At 39.1% G+C, this 22,714-nt stretch overlaps 1 protein-coding gene across 2 annotated transcripts in view; it reads left to right on the plus strand.

The window, feature by feature from the left end:
- The window catches only part of SEMA5A (semaphorin 5A), a 348,813-nt gene that overhangs the window by 121,513 nt on the left and 204,586 nt on the right, over window positions 1–22,714 (plus strand). For both annotated transcript variants that reach the window (XM_075494040.1, XM_075494041.1), the window contains exons 4-5: window positions 4,857–4,956; window positions 21,206–21,251. In XM_075494040.1, the coding sequence (XP_075350155.1) occupies window positions 4,857–4,956; window positions 21,206–21,251 (146 nt within the window). The remainder of the gene's footprint in view (window positions 1–4,856; window positions 4,957–21,205; window positions 21,252–22,714) is intronic.

The following is a 22,714-nucleotide window of genomic DNA, read 5'->3' on the forward strand; positions in this document are numbered from 1 at the left end:
ACTGCAGCTCTCCTTTGAAAGGCTGAATAATGAAACTTAGGTTAGAAAGAACTTCACTATTTCATTTGTGAAGAACTGTAGAGCTCAGCCCTTGGCAAGTCCTTGGACAATGTAAACCAAACAAGCTATGGCCTGTTGGGCAGATACTAAATTTAAAGTAAACCTGAGATTTCTGGACTTTAATTTTTGTATGAGTATCTAACGTCCTCCTGCCCAGCTTTGATTGTTAACCTCCTTTGTCTTTAAAGCTGTTTAGGAGACTCCCTTGACCTTTCCTAGGAGCTGAGGGGACTTTGGTGGGTTTGCTTTGCCATAGGTTTATGAGCCATGGCAAACTTTTTTTCCTATTAAATCTAAGCTATTAAAAAAAAAAAACAGAACAAAAAACCAAACCTGAAACCCACAGTAACACACACAGCATGTGATTCACAGCATGTGAGAGGGAGCTGTAGGTTTCTCAGAATCCAACTTTTTCAATACCCATCTTTTAGTTCATGGGAAAACGTGCATTTTCCTTTGGGAACGTTTTTGAGTTATAAGGCCTGCAGATTTCAGGCCTGTAATAGCAATTAAAAAAAAATAATTTTTTTTTGCTAAGGGTAAGTATGTCTTGAATACACTGAAAGGACCCAGCGTGTGTTGGAGACCGGCTGTTGTCATGACTGTATGTATACCGTGATATAGTTTTCCATGGACAGCTTTAAGTCTGAGACCAATGTCTGCAGTATGATAAACATGCATACTTAGTTTTAAAGGGGGGGGGGGGAAATCCAGGTTGAAGGTGTGTCTGAATAAGTGTTTTCAGTATCAGAAGTAAGAAGAGAGAAGTCACTAAAGGGCTAGGTATTTTACTGTGCTGCACGAGAACTGAGGGCAGAGGAAAGGGAGGGAGTGCCGGGAAGGGGAGGGTTAGAATTGGAAAGGGGAGGGATGCTGCTGTTTGTCACCTGTGATCAACAGGCACTACGATTAGGTTACACGTCAGCAGGCCAGCTCAATTAACTTACACATTTATTTATAGTACTGTTGTAGTATACAAAATCTATAGCTGTGTTATTTTGTAAGGTTTATCATGTTGCATCTACGTGAAAAACATTAATGAAGTAAAATTATTATTGCTTACTACTTTACCATGAGTTTTTAATTCAAAGAAAAATAATTTATAGAGCTTTAATAGCTTGTTATGCATTTTTTACTTTAAGGAGATAACTTGTAACGGAACTGAAAGGTCTTGTTTCACCTAAGGCTTTTCAGCTAGATTTTGCTGTTTAGATGAAAATAAATCTAATTATTCTGTTGATTTAGTTACATACATTTTCTGTAGTGTAACTCAAAGGAGAATTTCACCAATAAGCTTTTACTTTTACAGTTTACATAGGGTTTGTTTGATTGTCTTTTTTGTTTGTTTTTTGTTGGTGGTGTTTTTTATTTTGTTTTCCCTTACAGAAGTATCACAAAGCTGTAGCCTTATCCCGTAAAGGTTTATTCCTGCGTGACACGTGATGCCACTGTGACACACGAGAGACAGTTTCAGAGTGTTTACTGAAAAAAAAACCAGCTCTAGCTGCCATTTGCTCTTCCTGACCTTATTCCCTCAAGCAAGAACACTGCTGAATGCAACAAAGACAGGATAAAATAATTTATATTTTGGAGGGACAGAGGGGAATTGGATTTCAGAGAGATTTCTTAGCAAGTCCTCATTCTCTTCTTGTTCTCTAGCCTGGGCTTGCCTTGCCCTGCCTGGCCCCTGCCCCCTTGCTCCAAACCTGGTAATGGTCTCAATCACCTGCTTGCTGTACCTTGAAGCTTTTATGTGCCTTGCTGAGGCAGCAGGACAAGTGGAAAAGAATTGCGTCCTTGAATCTCAGACTTCCCTGTAGTCTTCTGGCACCGCAATACCTCTGTGTACTGAAATGTCCCTAGCCTACCCGTGCTAAGGGGAGCTACTGCTTTCCTCGTTTGACAGGAGACCAAGGGTTTAATTTGTCGCACCAATATGGAGCTGAAGTAATCCTGTTCTCAGCTGCTTGCCTTGTCTCTCTCTCAGAGACTGTTGTTTCCACAGCTGGTCTGGCTTCACCTGTGTGCAGATCTGCTGCTGAGCCAGTGGTGTTTTCAGCTCTGCATATTTGCACACGGCAATACAAATTTCAATGTTAATACATTGATAGCCTGAGTTGTACTTTGGCAGTTTAGGAGTAGGCTTGTGTGTGATTCTGCAAGATTGTACCTCAGAGGCAGAAACCTCTGGGCGCGAGCATAGGCAGAGAGAGCCCAGGGAGCCATGGCTGCCATCTCCAAGAGTGCAAATTCCCCGTGTGTGCGAGGCAGCACTTCCCATGGCTTGTGCAACCACGTGGAAGGGGAAAGTAGCAGCCGAGGGACTAAACCCGTGTCCTGGGTTGTCCTTCCAGCCCCTCTTGCGATCTCTGCCCGCTGGCTTGGTTGGACTCCCAGCCTGGGTACTCTATTCTCTCTTTAAAGCCCTGATTTTTTCCATAGGATATTTGTTCTGTAGTTTTATCAGTTTTTCATCAGTATGATGATTTTATCTGAATTTCTGCTATTTTATAAAATGTTTTTACATCCATTTCTGTTCTAGTCACAGTGCTTCTTACAAGGAAAAGTAGCCTCTCTGCATCTCTCGGAACTGAGAGCTGTTTCTGGTTGGGAGTGTGTGTGTGTATGTGCATATTTTTTGTGTGAAGACCATGTGCATATTCTGTGTCCATGTGGGAAGTGTCTGAGGGAATTTATGGAGATTTTAGATACATTGGCTGATAAACATAATTTTATTTAGCTTTATTGTTTTTTCTTTTTTAAATCTTTTTCTCCAGTAAGTGGGATTCTTCAAGATTTACATCTGGATTTCCTTGTCTTCATGTCCTACCTAATTTCTCAACTTTTTAGAACTTTGTAATTTGTTTCATACAAATTGCATGACTGAAAACTTAAGGTTGCAAAATCAAGTACAAAAAAGTTAAGAAATGCCTCTTTTGGGCTTGCCTGTGTAGCCTTTATATATATAAATATAAATAGATAAATAAGTATGTATAAGGCTCCTCAGGCCTATAATATATGTATGCATGTGTGTGTGTGTATATTATTTTTTCCTCCTATGGAATCCTGCTAGGTTCTACACACAGCATCTGCAGTGGTAGCTGATGGCAGCTGTGATCACAGTTATCTAATATGCGGCCCCATCCCCTTTCCTGTCCAGTGTTCAGACCCGGATTTGAGAACCTATCCAGTGCAGATGGAATCAACAGTGAATTTAGCTACAAGCTCTGCAGAACATGTACAGACTGGCATTACAGGCCTGAAATTGCTCAGATGCATAGAGGCTGTCATTAAAAATGCAGAAGTTAGTTTTCAGACACCCAAGTGATTCTACTGCATGGTTCCATCTGTTTTTCCAAAGCAGACAATGCTACAGCTTCTGCACAGTGCATTTAATGGTTCTCTGCAATGGCTGAACACGTTTTGATGCAGAATAACATTTTTCTCCTGGGCCCTCTCCTTAGGAATGGATGACCTACTTGTGACTTCCTAATATTTAAATTAGGAACAAATCATCCTGAAACAGGCACCAGACATGGATTATTTCAACCCAGACATTTGCAAAAGGAAAAATATGCTCATGAGTGAAGAAAGGAGTTTAGAAGGATGGTGGCAACCTTTAGAAGGATGAGCTGCAACTGGTGATACCAGTATCAAAAATTACACTGCCACGGCACTCTCAGGGGGGTTGGTGTTGACTCTGTATTCTAAATCGTCATGACCATGTGCTCACCTTTGGTCTTTTTATTGACTGTTTCACATCTGTAGTCTTCAAATAGGCAGTTCCACAGCCCGTTGTGCCATACATACGTAGCCTTTCACATATGTTCTGGACCACTGCTTTGTGACTACATTAAAAAAAAAAAAAAAAAAAAAGCTTCAATATCCCGAGAATTGGGAGAGAAACTCTAGAGGAGGAGACTTCTGTACAGCTGCAGTTTTTTTGAAGAACCATTTATATCGTTATAGCAATTTTATGTATTCTGTGTGTCTATGTAAAAAAAAAAAAAATCTTGCTGTGTTCCTAGAACGTTTGTGTTCATATAGCTGCACTGTTGTGTATCTAGCTAGTGATATGACTGCAAAAATAACTACTGATAATGCAAATATTTAAGGAGTTGGTGTGCAGTTATTTGTGTTTAACTTTGAAAGTGGGAATAGATTCATATTCTGAATACAAGTCATGCTCCTTGCTGATTTTCAGCAACTAATCCACTTGTCTGCCTGTTTTATGTAGCAGTAAATTGGTCCTAGAAATGCAGTTAAAAACCAAAATGTTCACCTGTATGTCAAGCATTTTCCCTTTTTTATTCCTCATGTCTCAACCTTTTTATTGTGAAAATGATGAAAAGTCAAATTTCCTTGTTTTTCTCATTGTTTTCCACTTGATCAGATTATTTTTTAAAGAACAAAGAAAAAAAACCCAAACCCCTAGTCCTCAGCTGTTTCTGATGCATGGAAAATTAATCTGACTTCACTTGAATACGTACCAGTGAGTTGCAGTTGTACTGTGGTGTTTTCTGCTTTACCTAAGGAGTAAAAACACATCTGGCTTATAAATCAGACCAAAATTTGAATACTTCATTCAAGCATGTATTGTGGGTGACTGCTCTATATATTTTACAGGCCTGTAGTGTAAATTACGTGGTATGGTGGTAAAAGTCTCCTATGTTTCCTTAGAGGACCATACTGAGAAAACTTGCAGCCCCACAGTATCTGCAGATGTAATGTTGGCTACCTGATGTACTACAACTATGACGTTTACAGTAACAATTGTATTTCTTGATTGTTTTTAGAAATTGCCCCTTGGTTACATGTGTTCAGAGCTGAAGATGCTGTGGACTTCTCACAGTTAACATTTGACCCAGGACAAAAAGAGCTCATTGCTGGAGCAAGGTGAGAAATCTATTTTCTTTTCATGTTGCATCAGACTAGATTTTGTTCTTTGTTGATAAGTAATATTGAGCCAAATTCTAACATCAGCTTGCTCTCATGTGACTCCACTGCCTTCCAGACCCACTAAACTGAACATTATGTATGTTTATTTCGCTTACTCCTGACCAAAGTTAAAAGGTGGACTGCCTAGTATCAGGGATCCTAATAGCTTACACTATTCTCATTTTTAAGAGGACTGTCCTGGAGTACGCTCAAACTTTGGATGAGTGCAGTAGAGCAGGCAGATGCTGTATGACAATGTGACAAAAGTTACCATAGCATAAAACTTACGATGATCTCAAATTTGGCTACACCATACGGCTCTTTGTTCTTGGATGATTCTAATAATTATTCAGTACAATGCCAGGAACGATCTGTTAAAGACTGCTTAGTGGTAAAGTTGGTGATAATCATAATTTTTGCACAGTAGGACAGTACTTTGCAAGCTGTGACACTGTCTTAGGTGTCAACATTGAAGCAGTGACAGTCCTTGAACACCATTTTTTTCTTCTCTTAGCATATGAAGTATAGTAAAACATTTTGGTTGGCAAAAAATTTTAACAATCTAAACTTATTATTTAAATTCTGCCTTCTGAATATATTTTACTCTTGAATTAATGAAGTTCTAGTCACTTCATTTTTCTGTTAGATTTAGCATTGGAATATACTTCTTTTTTCCAATTTGTTTCTTAGTTGAAAATGAGGTTCAAAGTACAGAGTCATAAAATGCACTGCAAGAAGATTTTTTTTCTGTGTGCTAACGGAAGTTGCCTAGCTACAGGGGCAAAACTTTCTGAGTGTGGGGGTATATATATGTCTCTGGCCCACCTGAAGTGGGATATCCTGTGGACTCATGTTGATTTTTCTATTTTGTAAGCTGCCAAATCAAATGAGGCATGAGGCTGTCAACTGGTGCTGTTCTGTAAAGACAGCCAGCGTAAGTCAGAGCTGTCTGAGCCTCTCCTCGGTCCCATGGAATTGTGTGTTGGATCAATTCACACTGTATAGATCTCTATAACGGACAGAAAAAAAAAATTTCCCCTCCTCTCTTTTTTTTTCTTCATACTGTTCATCTGGGCTCCAAATCTCAGCAAAGAATATGCTCGTTTAAACTTGTGCCTTTGATGAAGTCTTTTGAATCACTGTGGGATAAGCTTTGGATGATTTTGTTGAATAGTCAGTGACTATGAAAAAATGCCGGCTGCCAATTCTGCCTTTTGCAAAAGACCCAATACAGTAAAAGCAATAGGATTCATTTGGTTTCTCTGTAAGTTAATGCTGCTTCAGAGCTTCGTATCTCTTGTTCTGGCTAAAATTGCAAAATTAAAAATATTCAGTGTTTTTAAAATCACAGTGGAAATCTTTGTTCTCTACAGTCCAGTATAGCTGGCTGTTATTTGTTCATAGAATTTATTGGCTTTTTCCTTTCCTTATTCTTCATTTCCATTCTAAATTCTAAGTGTCGTGGTTTAACCCCAGCTGGCAACTAAGCCCCACACAGCCGCTCACTCACCCCCCCGGTAGGATGGGGGAAAGAATCGGAAGAGTAAAAGGGAAGACTCATGGGTTGAGATAAAGACAGTTTAATGGGAAAGCAAAGGCCACACATGCAAGCAGAGCAAAGCAAGGAATTCATTCACTACTTCCCATGGGCAGGCAGGTGTTCAGCCATCCCCAGGAAAGCAGGGCTCCATCACGCGTAACGGTTACTTGGGAAGACAAACGCCATCACTCCGAACGTCCCCCCCTTCCTTCTTCTTCCCCAGCTGTATATGCTGAGCATGACGCCATATGGTATGGAATAGCCCTTTGGTCAGTTGGGGTCAGCTGTCCCAGCCGTGTCCCCTCCCAGCTCCTTGTGCACCCCCAGCCTACTCGCTGGTGGGGTGGGGTGAGGAGCAGAAAAGGCCTTGACACTGTGTGAGCACTGCTCAGCAGTAAAGAAAACATCCCTGTATTATCAACACTGTTTCCAGCACAAATCCAAAACATAGCCCAGTACTAGCTACTATGAAGAAAATTAACTCTATCCCAGCCAAAACCAGCACACTAAGCTTTTCCACAGTCCTGTTGTGTTTGGCCATGGAGACCTCACTTTACAATGACTGCACTTGCCAGCGGGTTTCTCTAATTGTATGTATTACTGATATTAGTATGTCCTTTTCACTACACATTTTTCGCTTCTTGAAGCATTCTGCCAGACTGTGTGGTGAAAGTCATTATATGTCATGGAGTCATAGATTTGGAGACTAGCAACCAGTTGTCAGGGTGCTGTAGTCCCCAAAATGTAAGTGTTGATCTTACTGATTATGCACCTTTTGCATGTAGTCCCCGCTACCATGTAGAATGAATCCCTTCACTGTGAATAAGATGTTGAGTTTTCTGCTCGTTTTGCAGGAGTGGTGTTTGCAGCCTTTCATAGTCTCAACTGGCTGCACTGATGTTTTTTTTCTTAACGCACCATTTGTAGTTGCTTTTCACCCAGGGCCATCTGAACAGAGCATTAATATTACCATACTTGTGCTTTGGTCTGTGGGTAAAATTTTAGTACAAGTTTCTTGCACATCTGCCTCACAGCATTCACATATCTGAATAGCCATTAGAAGAATTCATTTTCTGTCCTAAGCCACAAATGTGCTTTCATGCAAACAGTGAAGAGAATGCACTGTTAATTCCCCCTCCGTGGTGAAATATCCTTTGATACACAGTTATTTCTCTTAGACTGTTCCAACTTTTTTTTTTTTAATTATCTTCTTGTACTAACACTTCAGTATAGAAAAACTAATAACTATGTGCAATGTGATTTCAGTAAGATCTGAACAATTAAATGTTCCTGTTCATTTGTGAAAATCATAATTTGTAGCCCTCTAACATGGTTTTCCCTTCTCTACCCAGACAATGGTAGAGAAGGGAAATGTGCGATGTGGCATGTGGCAAAGCTACAAATAAATTTAGATTACTCCGTTTACACTGCCAAGAGAAGAACTCCCATTATGATTTACTTGTCCAGCATCCAAACAAAAACAGGGGGTGATGCTTGCACCTCTAGGCTTCTGCTTTAGTACGGTGGTGTTCTTCTAAACCAGAGGAATGATTTTCACAATGAGGAGTTGTATCCTGGCTCAGCTTAAATTTATAATTGATTTTTTTCACCTTAGTGGAGTTTAGTGAACTCTTTCCCCCAATTTCTCTGTCTTAGAAACCAAACACTCTAGGAAATTCTTTAATCCCTTTTCCATCACTGATATTCCCTGTGGGTGATTCTCTTCCATTTTTGAAGTTCTACGGCCTCTAAAGAGGTTCATGACTTGTTTGTCTTAATAAGCAAGGTAGTGAAGATCCCAGCTGGGAACCAGACTGGATTCCTGTTGGGACTGCCAATGTCATGCAGCTACGTAAAAGGACAGATATGATCCCATGATGCCTCAAAAGGTTTCTCCCGTAGTGACGGAGAACTATTGATATCGTTGCACAAGGTCCTTGGGAGACTTCAAACTGTAGTAGTGTGTATTATTCTGTTTATATATGCTTAAACAAGGTTAACCGAAGTTAGGAACAGATGTAGGGAAGGGTTGCTAACAGGCAAATGAAGAGGGTTGGAATTGTACTACAGGAAAACAAAGGCTGAGCATGTGTGCGGCGCCTGCCCATAAATCCGTCAGCAGGTACATCTAGGGAAGGAAATAGCTGTATAAACTACACAGTAGTGTTGGCAGAAAACCAAATCAGTTTAAGTTGGCCATGGGTAATTTAGTCAAGAAACAATGAGTTTTGTTACATTCTACCAGTGTGAACAAAACAAGAACAGAAATATTTTTGAGATAGAGATCTCTAAATATATGAAAGGGACATTATTCTATAGTATTTGCCATAGCAGGCAATGACCGGGAAGGTAATTACTAATCCTATATTGCTAAGATTAGTCTTGCTTGTCCAGTTTGGGAAATAAAGGTGGTCTTCTGATGTCTGTGAGCATTCTGTAGGTGCTGTGCAAAACCAGATTTTTTACAATTTTATCTGCGCACAAACACACCACCACCCCCCCGCCTCCACCTCCACAGGTTCTCTTTCAGTCCTTGTGAGAAGTCTCTGGTTGATATTTTATTTTGTTCTGCAAGATGTCCAGTTCTCCTATAGGTCTTAAGTTTAAGATTTGGAGCCACCCCTGCCCTTTCCCTCTCCCACCACCCTCATTAAGGAGAGAGGCTGCTGATGCCAATGAAGTTTGGTTTTGGCTCAGTCTGGCTTATTTCTAGAGTGGGCACAGTCATGTTCTCTGAACACAATAGAAACACAGAACTGCAGTCCGTTTTGTTGTTCACCTTTCAAGTCCCTCACAAATCCTGTACCTCATCTGTGGGGAGTGTCTTTATTTCTTAGTTCACACTGATACACGTTTCCTACCATGAAGTCCAAGGCCTTTTAGTAGCGACTGCTTTAGTTTCTGAATACTGCTATACAGTACAGGTTCAATTATACCTCCTGTTTTAATTGTAAAAGGATCTAGCACAATTTTGAAGTTTAACGAGGCTTGCACTTGTCTTTGTGTCAGAGTCACTTGATAATCATTAATGCCTTCCAGTGTAACAGGTCTGCTTAATAACATATATTGGATCTGAAGCGTAAGTGTTGTAATACTTTTGTTTTAAAACAGTGTCGTTCGGTCTTCCGTCAATCTGCTGTGCAAAAGGAGATATATGTGTACCATTGGCGAGGGCTTCAGAGGGAGAGGAATATCTTCTAAAATGACTGATGAGTTAGCCTGGATCTCAGTAACAACCTACACTTGCCCTGTGTCATGGTTTCGGCTAGGATAGAGTTAATTTTCTTCCTAGTAGCTGGTATAGTGCTGTGTTTTGGATTTAGTATGAGATAATGTTGATAACACACTGATGTTTTAGTTTTTGCGAAGTAGTGTTTACACTGGTCAAGGACTTTTCAGCTTCCCATGCTCTGCCAGGTGCACAAGAAGCTGGGAGGGGGCACAGCCAAGAGAGTTGACCCAAACTGGCCCAAGGGCTATTCCATACCATATGGCGTCATGCTCAGTATATAAACTGGGGGGAGTTGGCCGGGGGGAAGCAATCGCTGCTCGAGGATGGTCTGGGCATCGGTCAGGAGGTGGTGAGCGGTTGTATCACTTGTTTTTTCTTGGATTTTGTTCCTCTCTCGCTCTCGTGTTGTTTTCCTTCTCATTACAATTTTTTTTCCCCCCCCAGTTATTAAACTGTTCTTACCTCAGCCCACGAGTTTTCTTACTTTTACTCTTCTGATTCTCTCCCCCATCCCACCGGGGGGGAGGGTGAGCGAGTGGCTGTGTGGTGCTTAGTTGCCGACTGGGGCTAAACCACAACACGCTGCTTTCCTGGGACATTTTTGCACAAATTTTCCATGTAGAAAAATTCATTTAGATAGCTTTGAGAAATGGGGGAGTGGGGTGGAGGGGGTGGGGACAGAGAGGGGAAAAGGCAGAGGGAGAAATTTATCTTGCCCCACTTTGATCAAACAGCCTAAAGTGCATAGTGAAGACAAGCAAAGATTACCGTTCAATTTATGAAGTTGAATTAAGGAAGAAGAATGATTTTTATTATGGTTGCTGTGTTTTAAAATTTGCATTTGAAGAATGTAACAGATTTTTCAGTGTTACGTTAATTGGGTCTAGATTTAATGTAAAAGGAACTTTTTTTCTTAATAAGTTTGTGCTAAATTGTATGAGATTATACATTTATGTAAAATGGAGAAAAAAAAGAAAATAGATTTATGAGGAACACTCTACAGAGAAAATTCAGTATGGATGTAAACCAGTTGTTAGTACATTATGAAGACTATTGGCTTTTGACACAGGGCAATGTAGCTATATTCCCATGAAACTCTATCTTTAAAATTTGCCCCAGGCATTGTTCTTAGCATCACATATGACCTGGCAGATAAAAATAAATGAGTTCTCTTGCAATCTGAAACCTTCTGGAGAATTCATTTGTTTTCTTAAAAAAAAACCCCATATGGCAGGGCAGAATTTACTTTTATAATTAAGTGGCATCAGCGAAGGATTACTCTCAGGGCATTAGCTCCTCAGTAAGCTCAAGGAAATGAGAGACTGCTTGTTTATTTATTCTGATAAATCCTGATAAAATATTCAGATGAATATTTCTCTGTGTGTTATTTAGTGGACTGACTTAGCATCTAATCAAATATGATAATGATTTCTGTATTTTGAAATGCCAGTAAGCATGGAGATTCATGGATTTCCCCAAGAACAACCTTGCCTTCTTTTCGTATGTGGAAGCGCTTTGCCGTATGTCCTCCAGCGTTTTCTTTGTTTCTCTCTTGGAAAGGTCAATTGAGGGGGGGAAAGACCAGTTCAGGGGAAGGATACAGTGGTGTCTGAATTGCCCTGGCAAATTGTGCATTGCCTTTTTTCTCCTTGTTCCCTGACAATGCACTAAACACTTAGCAGCTATAGTTTTTATAAATCAAAAATTGTTAAAAGTGTTCCAGCCATTTTGGTAAAACGAGAGTCAACTAGAAGCATGTCTCAAATGCAGTAGGTAGGGGCAAAAATGTTGAGGTTCAAAATATCTAGTTACATTTTCCTTTTAATCCATTCTTTTTTCTCTTTTTTTTTTTTTTTGTGACTTTCACATTTTTTTTCTTAATGGTTTTATGCAGACCATGCAAGAAGAATTATGTCAGAAGAAACTTGTCTGTTTAAAGGAAAAATGAAGTAATCTTCCTCTTCCCAATCCTTTTGTGCTTGAAATTATGAGCTGGTAGGAGCCTAGCTGGAGTTCATTCTTAAGATGTGGTAATTTATTTTTTAAAAGTCAAGTTGGGCTAGTTCAGCTATACTTTAAAATTATATAGTTACTTATAAGAAACGGGTCTCAAAGCTATTCAACTTTTTTTTTAATTGTATAATATATATTTAGACATACCTTACATATTTTTTTTTACACAGAGCATCCTAACAATGGTGGCTTTCTCCTGTATGTTCTCCTGCAAGTTAATTAAACTTGCTTTGAGGGTTATAACTTGCTTTGAGGTGGCTTATTGCCTCAGTCACTCCTTATCTCGTTGATGAAGGACTGTAACAGTATGCCTTTTCACTTAATTAGAGTGTGTTTGGGAACGTTAATTTGAACCATTACCACTACTTGCCATAATAACAGAAAGGCAAATTAAAGGATTCATTAACAGTGGTTTAAGAATCTCTAATAAAGGAATAAATAACTGTACAGGTTTGCTTCTTGCTGTTGTCTGCTCCCAGCAGGAGAATCTGAGAGCTTCTTGTTAATGAGATGCTCTGAGTGCTACATATTGGGAGAATATACAGGCACCAGGAATTAGTGCTATATTCTTTGAACATCCATCTGGGTTTTATTGCTCATCTAACACTTGGTTCAGAGTAATCAGTGTCTGTCCTTCCACTGATTGATCTAATGTAATCTAAGGTATGGTTTAATGTTAAATCTAAGAGAAATTATCATCCTACTGCTGCGGAAAGAGGAAGGTCTTTCTCCCCCTGCTGCTTCTCTTTCCTACCTTGCTAATGGGTTCCTAAATATTTTGAAAAGCTAATGCTTTGTACCTCTCCTGCTTATGCCTTGTTCCACTACACAATTTGCTCCTCCTTTGCACCAGCTCTGGTAATAGTCTGGTTGCAGAGTACACTAGGCAATTCACTAACCCCACAAAAAGCACTCGTTTTCTTGTGCTGATTTAATGTCTTGCCATTTTAATTAGCGGAAATAACATGATGCATCATCAGAGGAGCCCTGGCGTTGACTCAGGGTAAGATGAAAAGAGAAATGGCAGGGGTAAATGGAACTTCTTTGGCAGAGAACACTGCTATTTTCGTGTAAGCCATCTTTAGAAATTACATCAGATGAATGGTGTTCTGAAGGTACCTGTCTTTAATTGAAGTCATGACACACTTAATCTGTGCTAGCAGTAGTACATGTCCTGCTGCAGAATATGGCAATTTATGCCTTCTCTTGGTTCCTGGTTAGACTGTGCTCTCATGTCAGTTAGCTTCTCCTTTCTTCTGCAACGAATGTTAGGCCAAACATATGGTTTCTGTTGTACATTGCCAGCAGTTTGGTCCTTGCTGAACTTGTCTACTTTGTGTGTGCCTTTACGGCACTGAAATGCAGGGCAGGGAGCTACCAGCTGGCCAGAGGCTGATAACCGTGATACAGAAGAAGTACTAGAGAGGTACCACTTGTGTAATCAATCAGGAGCTGCTGGAAGGCCAGGACTTATGTAAAGCTGATAAGGGGGATTCAGACTGGAACATGGAACGTCTAAACAAGAATTACTGTCCTTGGGAGGCAAGCACATCCTGGAGAAATATGTAAGCTAATTAAGACGTTTTGGGAACAATCTGAAACTACTAGTAGAAGTGTGATAAGAAGCACCCTCACATGAACTATCCTCATTATAATACTAAAAGTCACACCCCTTGAGCTGGAGACCCCGGCTCAAGCAGAGACCCCTCACCTTTGAGCATGGGCAGAATATTAAATTAGCACTGTAACTTTAAGTTGAAATAAGAGAAATGTAGACCAACAGAAGACTGCTTTGTGTAATTACTTATGCATATGCATAACTGGACTGTATAAATACTGTACCTGCATGACCAAACTTTGTGCTAGCTTTGCGGAGCTACCACCTAGCACCCATCTCTGCGCAGACGTGAAAGAAAATACCTCTGCCCTGTGTGTATATTGGCATCTTGCACACCGGGTAAACGGCCTCACACTTGTGGGATAACACTTGGAGCAGCAGTCAGGTCTGTGAAGGACTCTCCCTGCCTCTGAAACACTGGTGCCTTGCATGAGTTACTGCAGTGCCCTTGTGGACGCACTTGAGTGGCTGCACTCATCTTGTGAGTGGGCTGCTCAGATGCTAGGTAGGCGTGTGGGTTTCAGTCCTCATTCCAAGAGTACAGTCAGAAAATTTAACGGTGCAGTGATGCATACTGTGTACATGACCTTCACCTCTCAAATCTGATGGTAGCAAGATTGCATTTTATAGAGAGACGTGTTGACATCATGTGCTTACCTTGGTATGCATCCTGCTTCTGAATTTCCCATGTACACTGAGCTTCCACTGAAGGGAAGGGCTCTGTTGGAAACTAATGGCTCTACCAGAGGACTGCAGCATGATCGCAGGAGGGAAAATCAAGGCTGGCTTTGAAAATATGGGCCATTGAGTTTAGTATCCCCTTCCTTTACATACCTTTAGCGTTCATGTGATCACTTACATAGTTTTTGATCATTTTGTTGTTGCAGTTTCTTTTCTTAATAAAATAATAAAATTCAAAAAAAGCCCAAACTTTGGCTACTGTAGACTCTTTACCTGCCCTGCCTCCAGAAAAAAACCCAGCTTAAGCAAACTTTATGTGCCACAGTTGATTACTGTAGGAAAGGAGGCTGCAAAAGGTGTGAACTGTCTACATTTTCTATTTAAGCCCATTCCCATTATTGTTTGTTTTTTTTTTTTTTTTTTTTTTGAGGAGATATAACAGCAGCATTTAAATTTAATTTCAAATTAATCTTGAAAAGAAACTGAAGATTAATATGTTGAACAATGAAACGGCAACAAGACCACATAGGATTTGCATGGCTTTTTATGTGGGTGGGTACTGTACAGTGTATGCCTTATCTGCCAAAATGTAAAAACTGGGGGTATGTACTTTGAGATATGTGTTGCAACATTAAAAAGTATTAAAGGTTTGGTCAGCCACAGGGTTAACATTTTGGTTGAGGTGATATTTCAGGGTAAAGTTGAACCCAACAACAACTTACTAGATAAATAGCTGAGTAAGCTCACAGACTTATCTGGACTAAAGCATAATATTCAGAAAAGCCTTGCTCTGTGGTGCACAGATATATTCTGAGGCCATCTCTAGCTGGGGAACTTGGGTGCTCTGTGTGAGAAGCAGAGGCCAACAGGAGAAGATGGTAATGCATGTTTGAGACAACATGACATGATGGGACTTCAGGAGGAGAGTGAGTTCCAGAGCTGCAGAGAGAGGCCCCTAGTGCCTTTCTGCTTTTCCTGTAGAAGCTCATGGCAAGAAATACGTAGAACCGATGCCTGGCTGTTGTTGGACATCCGTGCAGGAGTGCTATGTTTCAGGATCTCTAGTCGCTGCTGAGGCTGTATGTGGAGCCACAGGGAAGTGAATGTAGTAAGATTTGCTAATCCTGAGGAGAAACCATCAGAGAAGGAAATCAGGTTTTACAGGACCTTTGAGTGGATTAATTTAATTTATAATGGGATTCTTTCCTAATTGACTCCAATAGTGTTTTTCTCATTCTGTTTGCCATGCTCAGTTTCTCACTGGTCAGCCTATGATCACCTGAGTCTTCCTTTTTGCCCTTTTGAATGTTAATAAAACATGGTTAGTCTTTCGCTCCTCAAGAATGCCTGTAATTTTAGAAATTATTAAAAAGGAGCAATAAGAAGACCAAAAATCACTTCACCATAATTTTTAGGTTGAATTAGCATGACCTGCTAGTCTGAAAATATTTATCTCTGTGTATATGCTGTTTTCACATCTTTAGCATTTGTCAGTAAGCTGCTTATTTAATTATTCTCATTTGCTGACACTTCTATTTCCTGCAAAATGCAGACAAAAAATTACATAATGACCATTCTGTTTTTCATTATTGTAATTTGAGCATTTTCATATAATAGTTCAACTAGACCACTTTGATTAGGTTTCTTTCATTTCCAATGTGTCCTCCTTAGCTTTTTCACATGTTTTTCCTATCGTATCGTAATATAACCAAATGAATTTTCTACATCATAATTTTTTATTTATATTGATTATCTCCTTTCCTCCTATTCCTATTTCTTTTTTCATTTTATTTCCAGTTGCTGATTTTACTACACTGCAGAACTAGAATTGGCTTTTAGCCAAAACTTTCCCATCTTGATTGTGGAATTGTGACTTTTTGCTTGATAGTTGATTCTTACAGAGCTTATACTTTTCATTTTCAGTCTTAATATTTTTTCCTTCCAGTAAATTGAATAAAATTTTCTTCTTTCATGTGAAATAGTTTCTTGAAAGAAGCGCACAGGAAGGAATCTTTTACTGGTTTATTTCCAGGAGATTTGGCAGTATGTTTGTCTGTGTGGTCATGCCTCAGAGTTTCTGAGTTTCCTGCAACCCTATTTATTGATTCAGGCTTTCAATTGCAGATGCATATGGGGATTTGGGGTAGGAGGTTTTTTGTTGCTATTTTATGAGTTTTTCAAAAGCTTAATCTATAGTAAGTTTTCCTAAGCTGTATGTGCCACCTTAATGTTCTTCTAATTCATGGCCCAGGTGGCCAAGAAAGCCAATGGCATCCTGGCTTGTATCAAAAACAGCGTGGCCAGCAGGACTAGGGAAGTGATCGTGCCCCTGTACTCGGCACTGGTGAGGCCGCACCTCGAATACTGTGTTCAGTTTTGGGCCCCCCACTACAAGAGAGACACTGAGCTGCTGGAGCGTGTCCAGAGAAGGGCAACGAAGCTGGTGAAGGGTCTGGAGCAGAAGTCTTATGAGGAGCGGCTGAGGGAACTGGGGTTGTTCAGCCTGGAGAAAAGGAGGCTGAGGGGAGACCTTATCGCTCTCTACAACTACCTGAAAGGAGGTTGTAGAGAGGTGGGGGTCGGTCTCTTCTCCCAGGTAACAAGTGATAGGACAGGAGGAAATGGCCTCAGGTTGCACCAGGGGAGGTTTAGACTGGATATTAGGAAATTTTCCTTCACTGAAAGGGTTATCTATCAAGCATTGGAACAGGCTGCCCAGGGAAGTGGTGGAGTCACCATCCCTGGAGGTATTTAAAGGACGTTTGGATGTGGTGCTTAGGGACATGGTGTAGTGGTGGTCTTGGTAGTGTTAGGTGTACGGTTGGACTCGATGATCTTAAAGGTCTTTTCCAACCTATACGATTCTGTGATTCTGTGATGTCTGTATTTAATGCAACGGTATTTATTGTTGTTGCATTCACGTTTTATAGCTTGCTGTTTCACAAAGAAAAGGGTAAAGTGCTGGATTTAACAACCATTACTAGCATGTTATACTTTTGAATCTTTATGGGTTTTCAATTGATTTTTGACATGGACTTGTTTAGGAACATACAGAAGATTAGTTTTATGCTGTCATCTATAGTCATACTGAATGTATTCACTGCAATAGATCAAAATATGTTGTCGTCAAGGAGGTGACTGGAGCATGCTTTTTGTGGTGCTTCATTCAGTTCCCACTGATACCAGTGGAAGTCTTTGCCATTGGGTTTGAGCAGGCTCTTGATTAACAGGCTTTAGTTATCATAGTTCAGCCAGAAAAGTTGTTCAGTGCTGTGAATGTAAAGCAAAATGCTTATTGCCTGCTGGCTATCTGAAGGGATACAGGATGCTGCTTTATCTCAGAGTTAGTTGTGTTTTCTTCTCATTACAGTGTCCTTCTGTTTGCAGATTTATGTAACATATTTGCTTTCCTCATTTGTTAAGCACCAAATGGAAACAAATTTACCAATTACCGCCAGTGTCAAATCAGTTTAATTCCAGCATGTAAAGTTGTATTTGTCTTGCTTTTATTACCACCATATTTGGCCAAGAGACAGGCCTACGTGCTAAGAGGTCTGTATCTATGCTTCAGAAATGTACTTGGTCATTTTTATTTCACATCCTTTGTTGCCTTCAAAGCATAAATGCACTAGAATAAAGCTAAACAGAGGTTGAAAAATGGCAATCCAGGTCATAATATCAATAACATAATAAAAAAAAAGTATTGTCACCTATCTTGTGAGCAGCATAATGGCTCTGCACGTCATGAAAATTGGCATTGACTTTTTCTTTGGACTGCTAGATTTATTAATATCATATTTCCAGTGTATTTTTTTTTTTACTGTCACACTGTTGTTTTGGTTTTTTTTATTTTTCTCATATATGTCCTTTTTGAATGAGTTCTCACGTGTTAGAGATGCATGTCTTAGAATGTTAAAGAAATACAATAGATTGTATTTGTTTGTAGAGCTAAATGTAGTCCTGCAAGTTTTACTGAAGTGGGCATATTTAGGTAGGAATAGCTCTGCTCTCTGAGTGCTAGTTTGCCACTTGTCCTAGCATTATTTATGTAGTCACAGTCACTCTGTGCTGTCCATTTGCCCAGTTTACCTCTGTATTGCTAAGGTGTAATGCTTTTGCTATGGCTTGCACATTGCTTTTTTTCTTATTCCATTTTCTTTCTGCTGGCTTTATGAAGCTGATAATAATATTTTAATTGGTTATTGGCAGCCACAGGAAGTTGAAAAATGTACAGTAATTAGCTCTGGCTCTTGGCTCATTCACGTGAATATAGACGTTTTAGTCTCCCTAACACTTAGAGGGTCAATATTTCTAATTCCGTATTGGATATATTAATGGATAGAAGTGTTGTGCTCTACTGCATAAGATACAAATCTCATTTTCTAGGAAAAAAACCCCCATAAAACTTTCAGCCTCTGTTTTTCTTCAGGATGACACTGTATGTATTTATTAATTTAAACTATTATCCCAAATTGTAGAAATTCTACTTTTTAATTGGCTGAAATGATGTCAGGATGAAAGACCATAAAAAGACATTAATAATTTGATAATCTGTCTTAAAATGCCACATCAGTGATAAATCTTCAGTAGATATCTCAAGATGAAGTGTGCATAGAGATTGACATGACACTATGCTAAGTACTGACCCAAAAACTAAAAGTGTGAGATCACTCTGCTCATATATTCTGCAACAGAGACTGCATTTATTTGTAGAGTGAGATGGGGCATTTATGTGCCACTCCTGTGAGTCTGATACCACTGAGTTAAGAAAACAGTTATACCTGCTGAGGATGCAGTTCAATTTCTCTGGAAGACAAAAGTTGTTCTGCTTCGGTAAGTGGAAGAAAAGATTTGCAACAGCAGTGAAGTTGTAGGTTTCTTTAACTTTGATACCTGGGGTGAAAGAAGCACAATCAATGATGGTTGATGGAAGCTTCTATGCAATGAGATGAGGAGCAGACTAAGTATTTATGTTCCCTGTGAATATTGCTGAGCAAGACGTTTTGCAGTTGTGAAGGTATTTTTTGTCCTTGCGGAGAGCGTGTAGATGGGTTAGAAAGACTATATGCATTGCTTCCTGACGTTTCAGTGAAAGTCTTTCAAGTCAACTTGCACTTAGCTTGTGGATGAAGCTTTGTGTAAACATTGTCCTGCAGTGTACTGTTTTCTTTGTTTGCCCACTTCAGGTCTCTTCATGACTCAAAGACAAGTATTTTGGTTATTTCTTTGTCGTGATTTATCTGTGCTAATAACAAATATTCTGTCTTTATTTTACTTTCTCATGAATTTTTGCCTGCCTCTTGCGTTTTGAGTAACTCCCTTTAGCAATATCCCTAGGAAGGACTAGTGACCTGATTCGTGTACATTTACAATTTAATTAGACTGTATATGTACCACAGTCAATAAATAAATACATATAGCTGCACCCCAGAGTCCATAAATAAAGCTGGCCATGATACCGGTTGTGTTTCTGAGATACATGATTTGAAAAAGAATATTTTTCGTTTGTTAGACACAGTGTGGTTTTGTTCCCCCCTGGCTCATTTAAAAAAATTAATAGAGATGTAAATTACAGGTCCTGACCATCTGTGCCTATTAGCAATACCTCATGCCTCTTTGGAAAGATTTAGAATTATTATCTCAAAAATGTGCCTAATTTTAGATTATACTTCTACCAGTTGCATGGATATAATAGTGCAGATAATTTGTGAATACTGCACATATTTAAATTTAAATTTAATCACCTCTTTGTTATCTATTTTTTGTTACTTTAAGTGAATTTGTTGAAATCCTAGAGATTAATGTTAAAGATTTGTTACAAATAAATTAAAATTGAATTAATTTATATTAATATTTCAAAAATTTCCTCCTTTTTATTTTTATTTATAAAACATAATCACTCTGTAGTGGCATTGGAAAATTAGAATTGCTTTAAATAAGGTAAAAATTAGGCAGAAGAGGACTGAAGAATATTATATGTGTTAAATGTAGTAAACAAAAAGACATAATGAAAAGAAGAAAAAGGGCTGTGAGAAGAAACTGAGAAAGAAAGAAAGAAAAATTGGGCAGGAGGAATATGGACATGGAGCATGGAAGACCCCTGTTGCGGACCTAGCATGAAAGAGAATCTGCACGAGAGAAGGACGTGCTGAAATCAGTTCAAAGATGGTGTGGTATTCACTCATTTTTATGAGGGTCATGGGCTGATACCATGAGTGCTACCAAGAGAGCTCATTTATCAGAACAGGTGTAACAAGACAGCTGCTTTAACTAGCCAGACACAGTAAGTTGGGAGGAGTTGTGATAGCGCACATATATTGCACCAGTATGTGCTGAAGGAAGTGTTTTTGGTCAGTGGGGCACACTCACCTTTCTGAGTATCCTAACCCATCATTTCCCCAGGTTTCGAGCAGTGCCGTTGCATCACACCTTGTTTGTGGTTTGCCTGAACTCCTCCCGGGTTCTGTAGGTGCAGCGATACTGCTGTAGAGAAAAAGTGGAGTGAGAAATCCTTTTGCAATAAAAGCATGGGATTTTGAAAAATATGCTTGATTTGTTTGTAGCTCCTGCTGTACGTGGAGGAAAATCCTTGGGTTTCAAATGAATTAGAGCGGGTATGACAGGACTTCAATCAGAGTTGTGAAAACTCTGTGGCTTCTACAGACACTCCATTATAATGGAATCCTTTGCTTCAAACTTTACGTATCTGTGGCTGAGCTAATTGCATAAGGTTCCCATCATTGTGGAGAGAAACGGACAGCTTGAATCTGCCTGCCCTCTTATTCTTATTCAGACATCTAACACTGGTCACACAAATCTGCCGAAGCACTGAGTATTTCTTCCCATTGATTCTAAAGGAAGACTGGAGCAATGACTCAGATGTACATGTATGCAGTATAAATATCTACTTTATTCATATGCAGCCAGTCCTTCAAGCTGAAAATCTGTTTTATAAATTGCCTTAGTCCTTAGCCCAAAGGGCTGTATGTTAAGACAGTCCCTGAAAGAACTGAGTCCTGACTACCAGTCACTTTTTAATTTTTTCTGTCTTTTATATTCATTAATTATGTTTTTACTTAAACACTAGTAACAATTTTTATCTACTATTTTTTTTTAACCCCAGAAACTACCTCTTCAGGTTGCAGCTTGAGGATCTCTCTCTAATACAGGTATGTTTTATGTTTGTTTTCTTAGTTCCTCTGCATGATGTAGGTAAGCAGATGTTTTAAAACAGATAATCAAGATATTCAAAACCTTCATAACTACAGATAAGTATGCATCTGTTTTTGTCCTCTTTGCGGCCCCATGTTATATAAGTCATATTATCCTTTTTAATTCCAGATTAGCCTTTGTCCCAGGCCAGACAGACCTGATGTTACCTTACTCTCTGCTGTGATTTTGTTAGAATGGATCTATACAAAATGGAGGCTGGGAAGAAGGATCATGTTCTCTTAGAAAAATGTTCCAACTTATTATTGTGCAGCTTCTCTATTCAGAATTTATTCTTACTATAGAGAAAAGATATATTTTAAAATAATGATAAATAAAACATTTCGTTCATACTTGCTAAGTTAAAGTAGGCAAATGAAACAGCAAATTTTCGAGGAAGAAATATAGTGTGAACACAGGTATCAGAATCTCAGTTTTGTGTATAAGGCAGCTATCTATTGTTTAAAACTTGTTAGAGCTTGGAAGGTGAAACAAAGCCTTTTAGAGGCAGGTAGGCTTCATAGAAAGGTAAGTGAGCATCCCCAATCAATGTATTTTACCCTGAACATCATCTGACTTCCATTTACCAGCAATCTCATCTTCCCTCAGTCTTCGAAGTGCTATTCCTTGCTTAGGTTTTGTTGGTTTTCTCTTTCTTTTTTTTTTAACCTTGGTATCATGTCTCACCTTCATCATTCTTGTGTTCTTGCCTCTAAGAGTTGTTCTAGTAAATTTGATTAAGTTGACTAACTTGCTAAGGTGTGGAAATAGAAAATCACAATGAAATAGAAATGTATGGTTTTTCATAATCTTATCATTTATGCAATTTACAATTAACTAGCTTTAGATTCAGTACTGTGCCTATTATTTCACAAAGTAATACTATGCAGTTGAATATGGAAAACTAAAATGCATTCAGGTAAGGCTGTCCTTGTGATTTGTAGAACACCTTGTGTATGCTTTAATTAGGCTTGCAGACTTCCTTTACCTTCCCAGACTACTAGAAACAAGATCTGAAGTTGGTTTATAATTAACCAAAATTGCAGTATTGATAAGTATTTGATTTTGTTGCTAGTGCTTAAGGCTGTGACATACCAAGCACTTTTAATATCCAGAACTCAGACTGTCTACTTTCACCTTATATGACATACTCAGTATCCTGGCAGATAATTTGGATTAAGATTGTTGTTGAGAGGCTGCACTCAGAGATCTCTGATGGTGCTGTTGTAGTTTATTCTGCTAATTCATAGATTAAAGTTCACAGCTTTCCTCTGTTAGGATAAGTATCGGTAGGCTGCATTCACTAATGAGGGAGAAATCTGTAGATTACAGAGGTTTATAATTGTGCTGACTGACTTGACCAAACACCCTCCCACCCCAATCAGCAAAAAATATAAAATGAGGATAGAAATCATAGTGTTGT

The sequence above is a fragment of the Mycteria americana genome, chromosome 2 (genome assembly GCF_035582795.1).
Source record: "Mycteria americana isolate JAX WOST 10 ecotype Jacksonville Zoo and Gardens chromosome 2, USCA_MyAme_1.0, whole genome shotgun sequence".
Lineage (NCBI taxonomy): Eukaryota > Metazoa > Chordata > Aves > Ciconiiformes > Ciconiidae > Mycteria > Mycteria americana.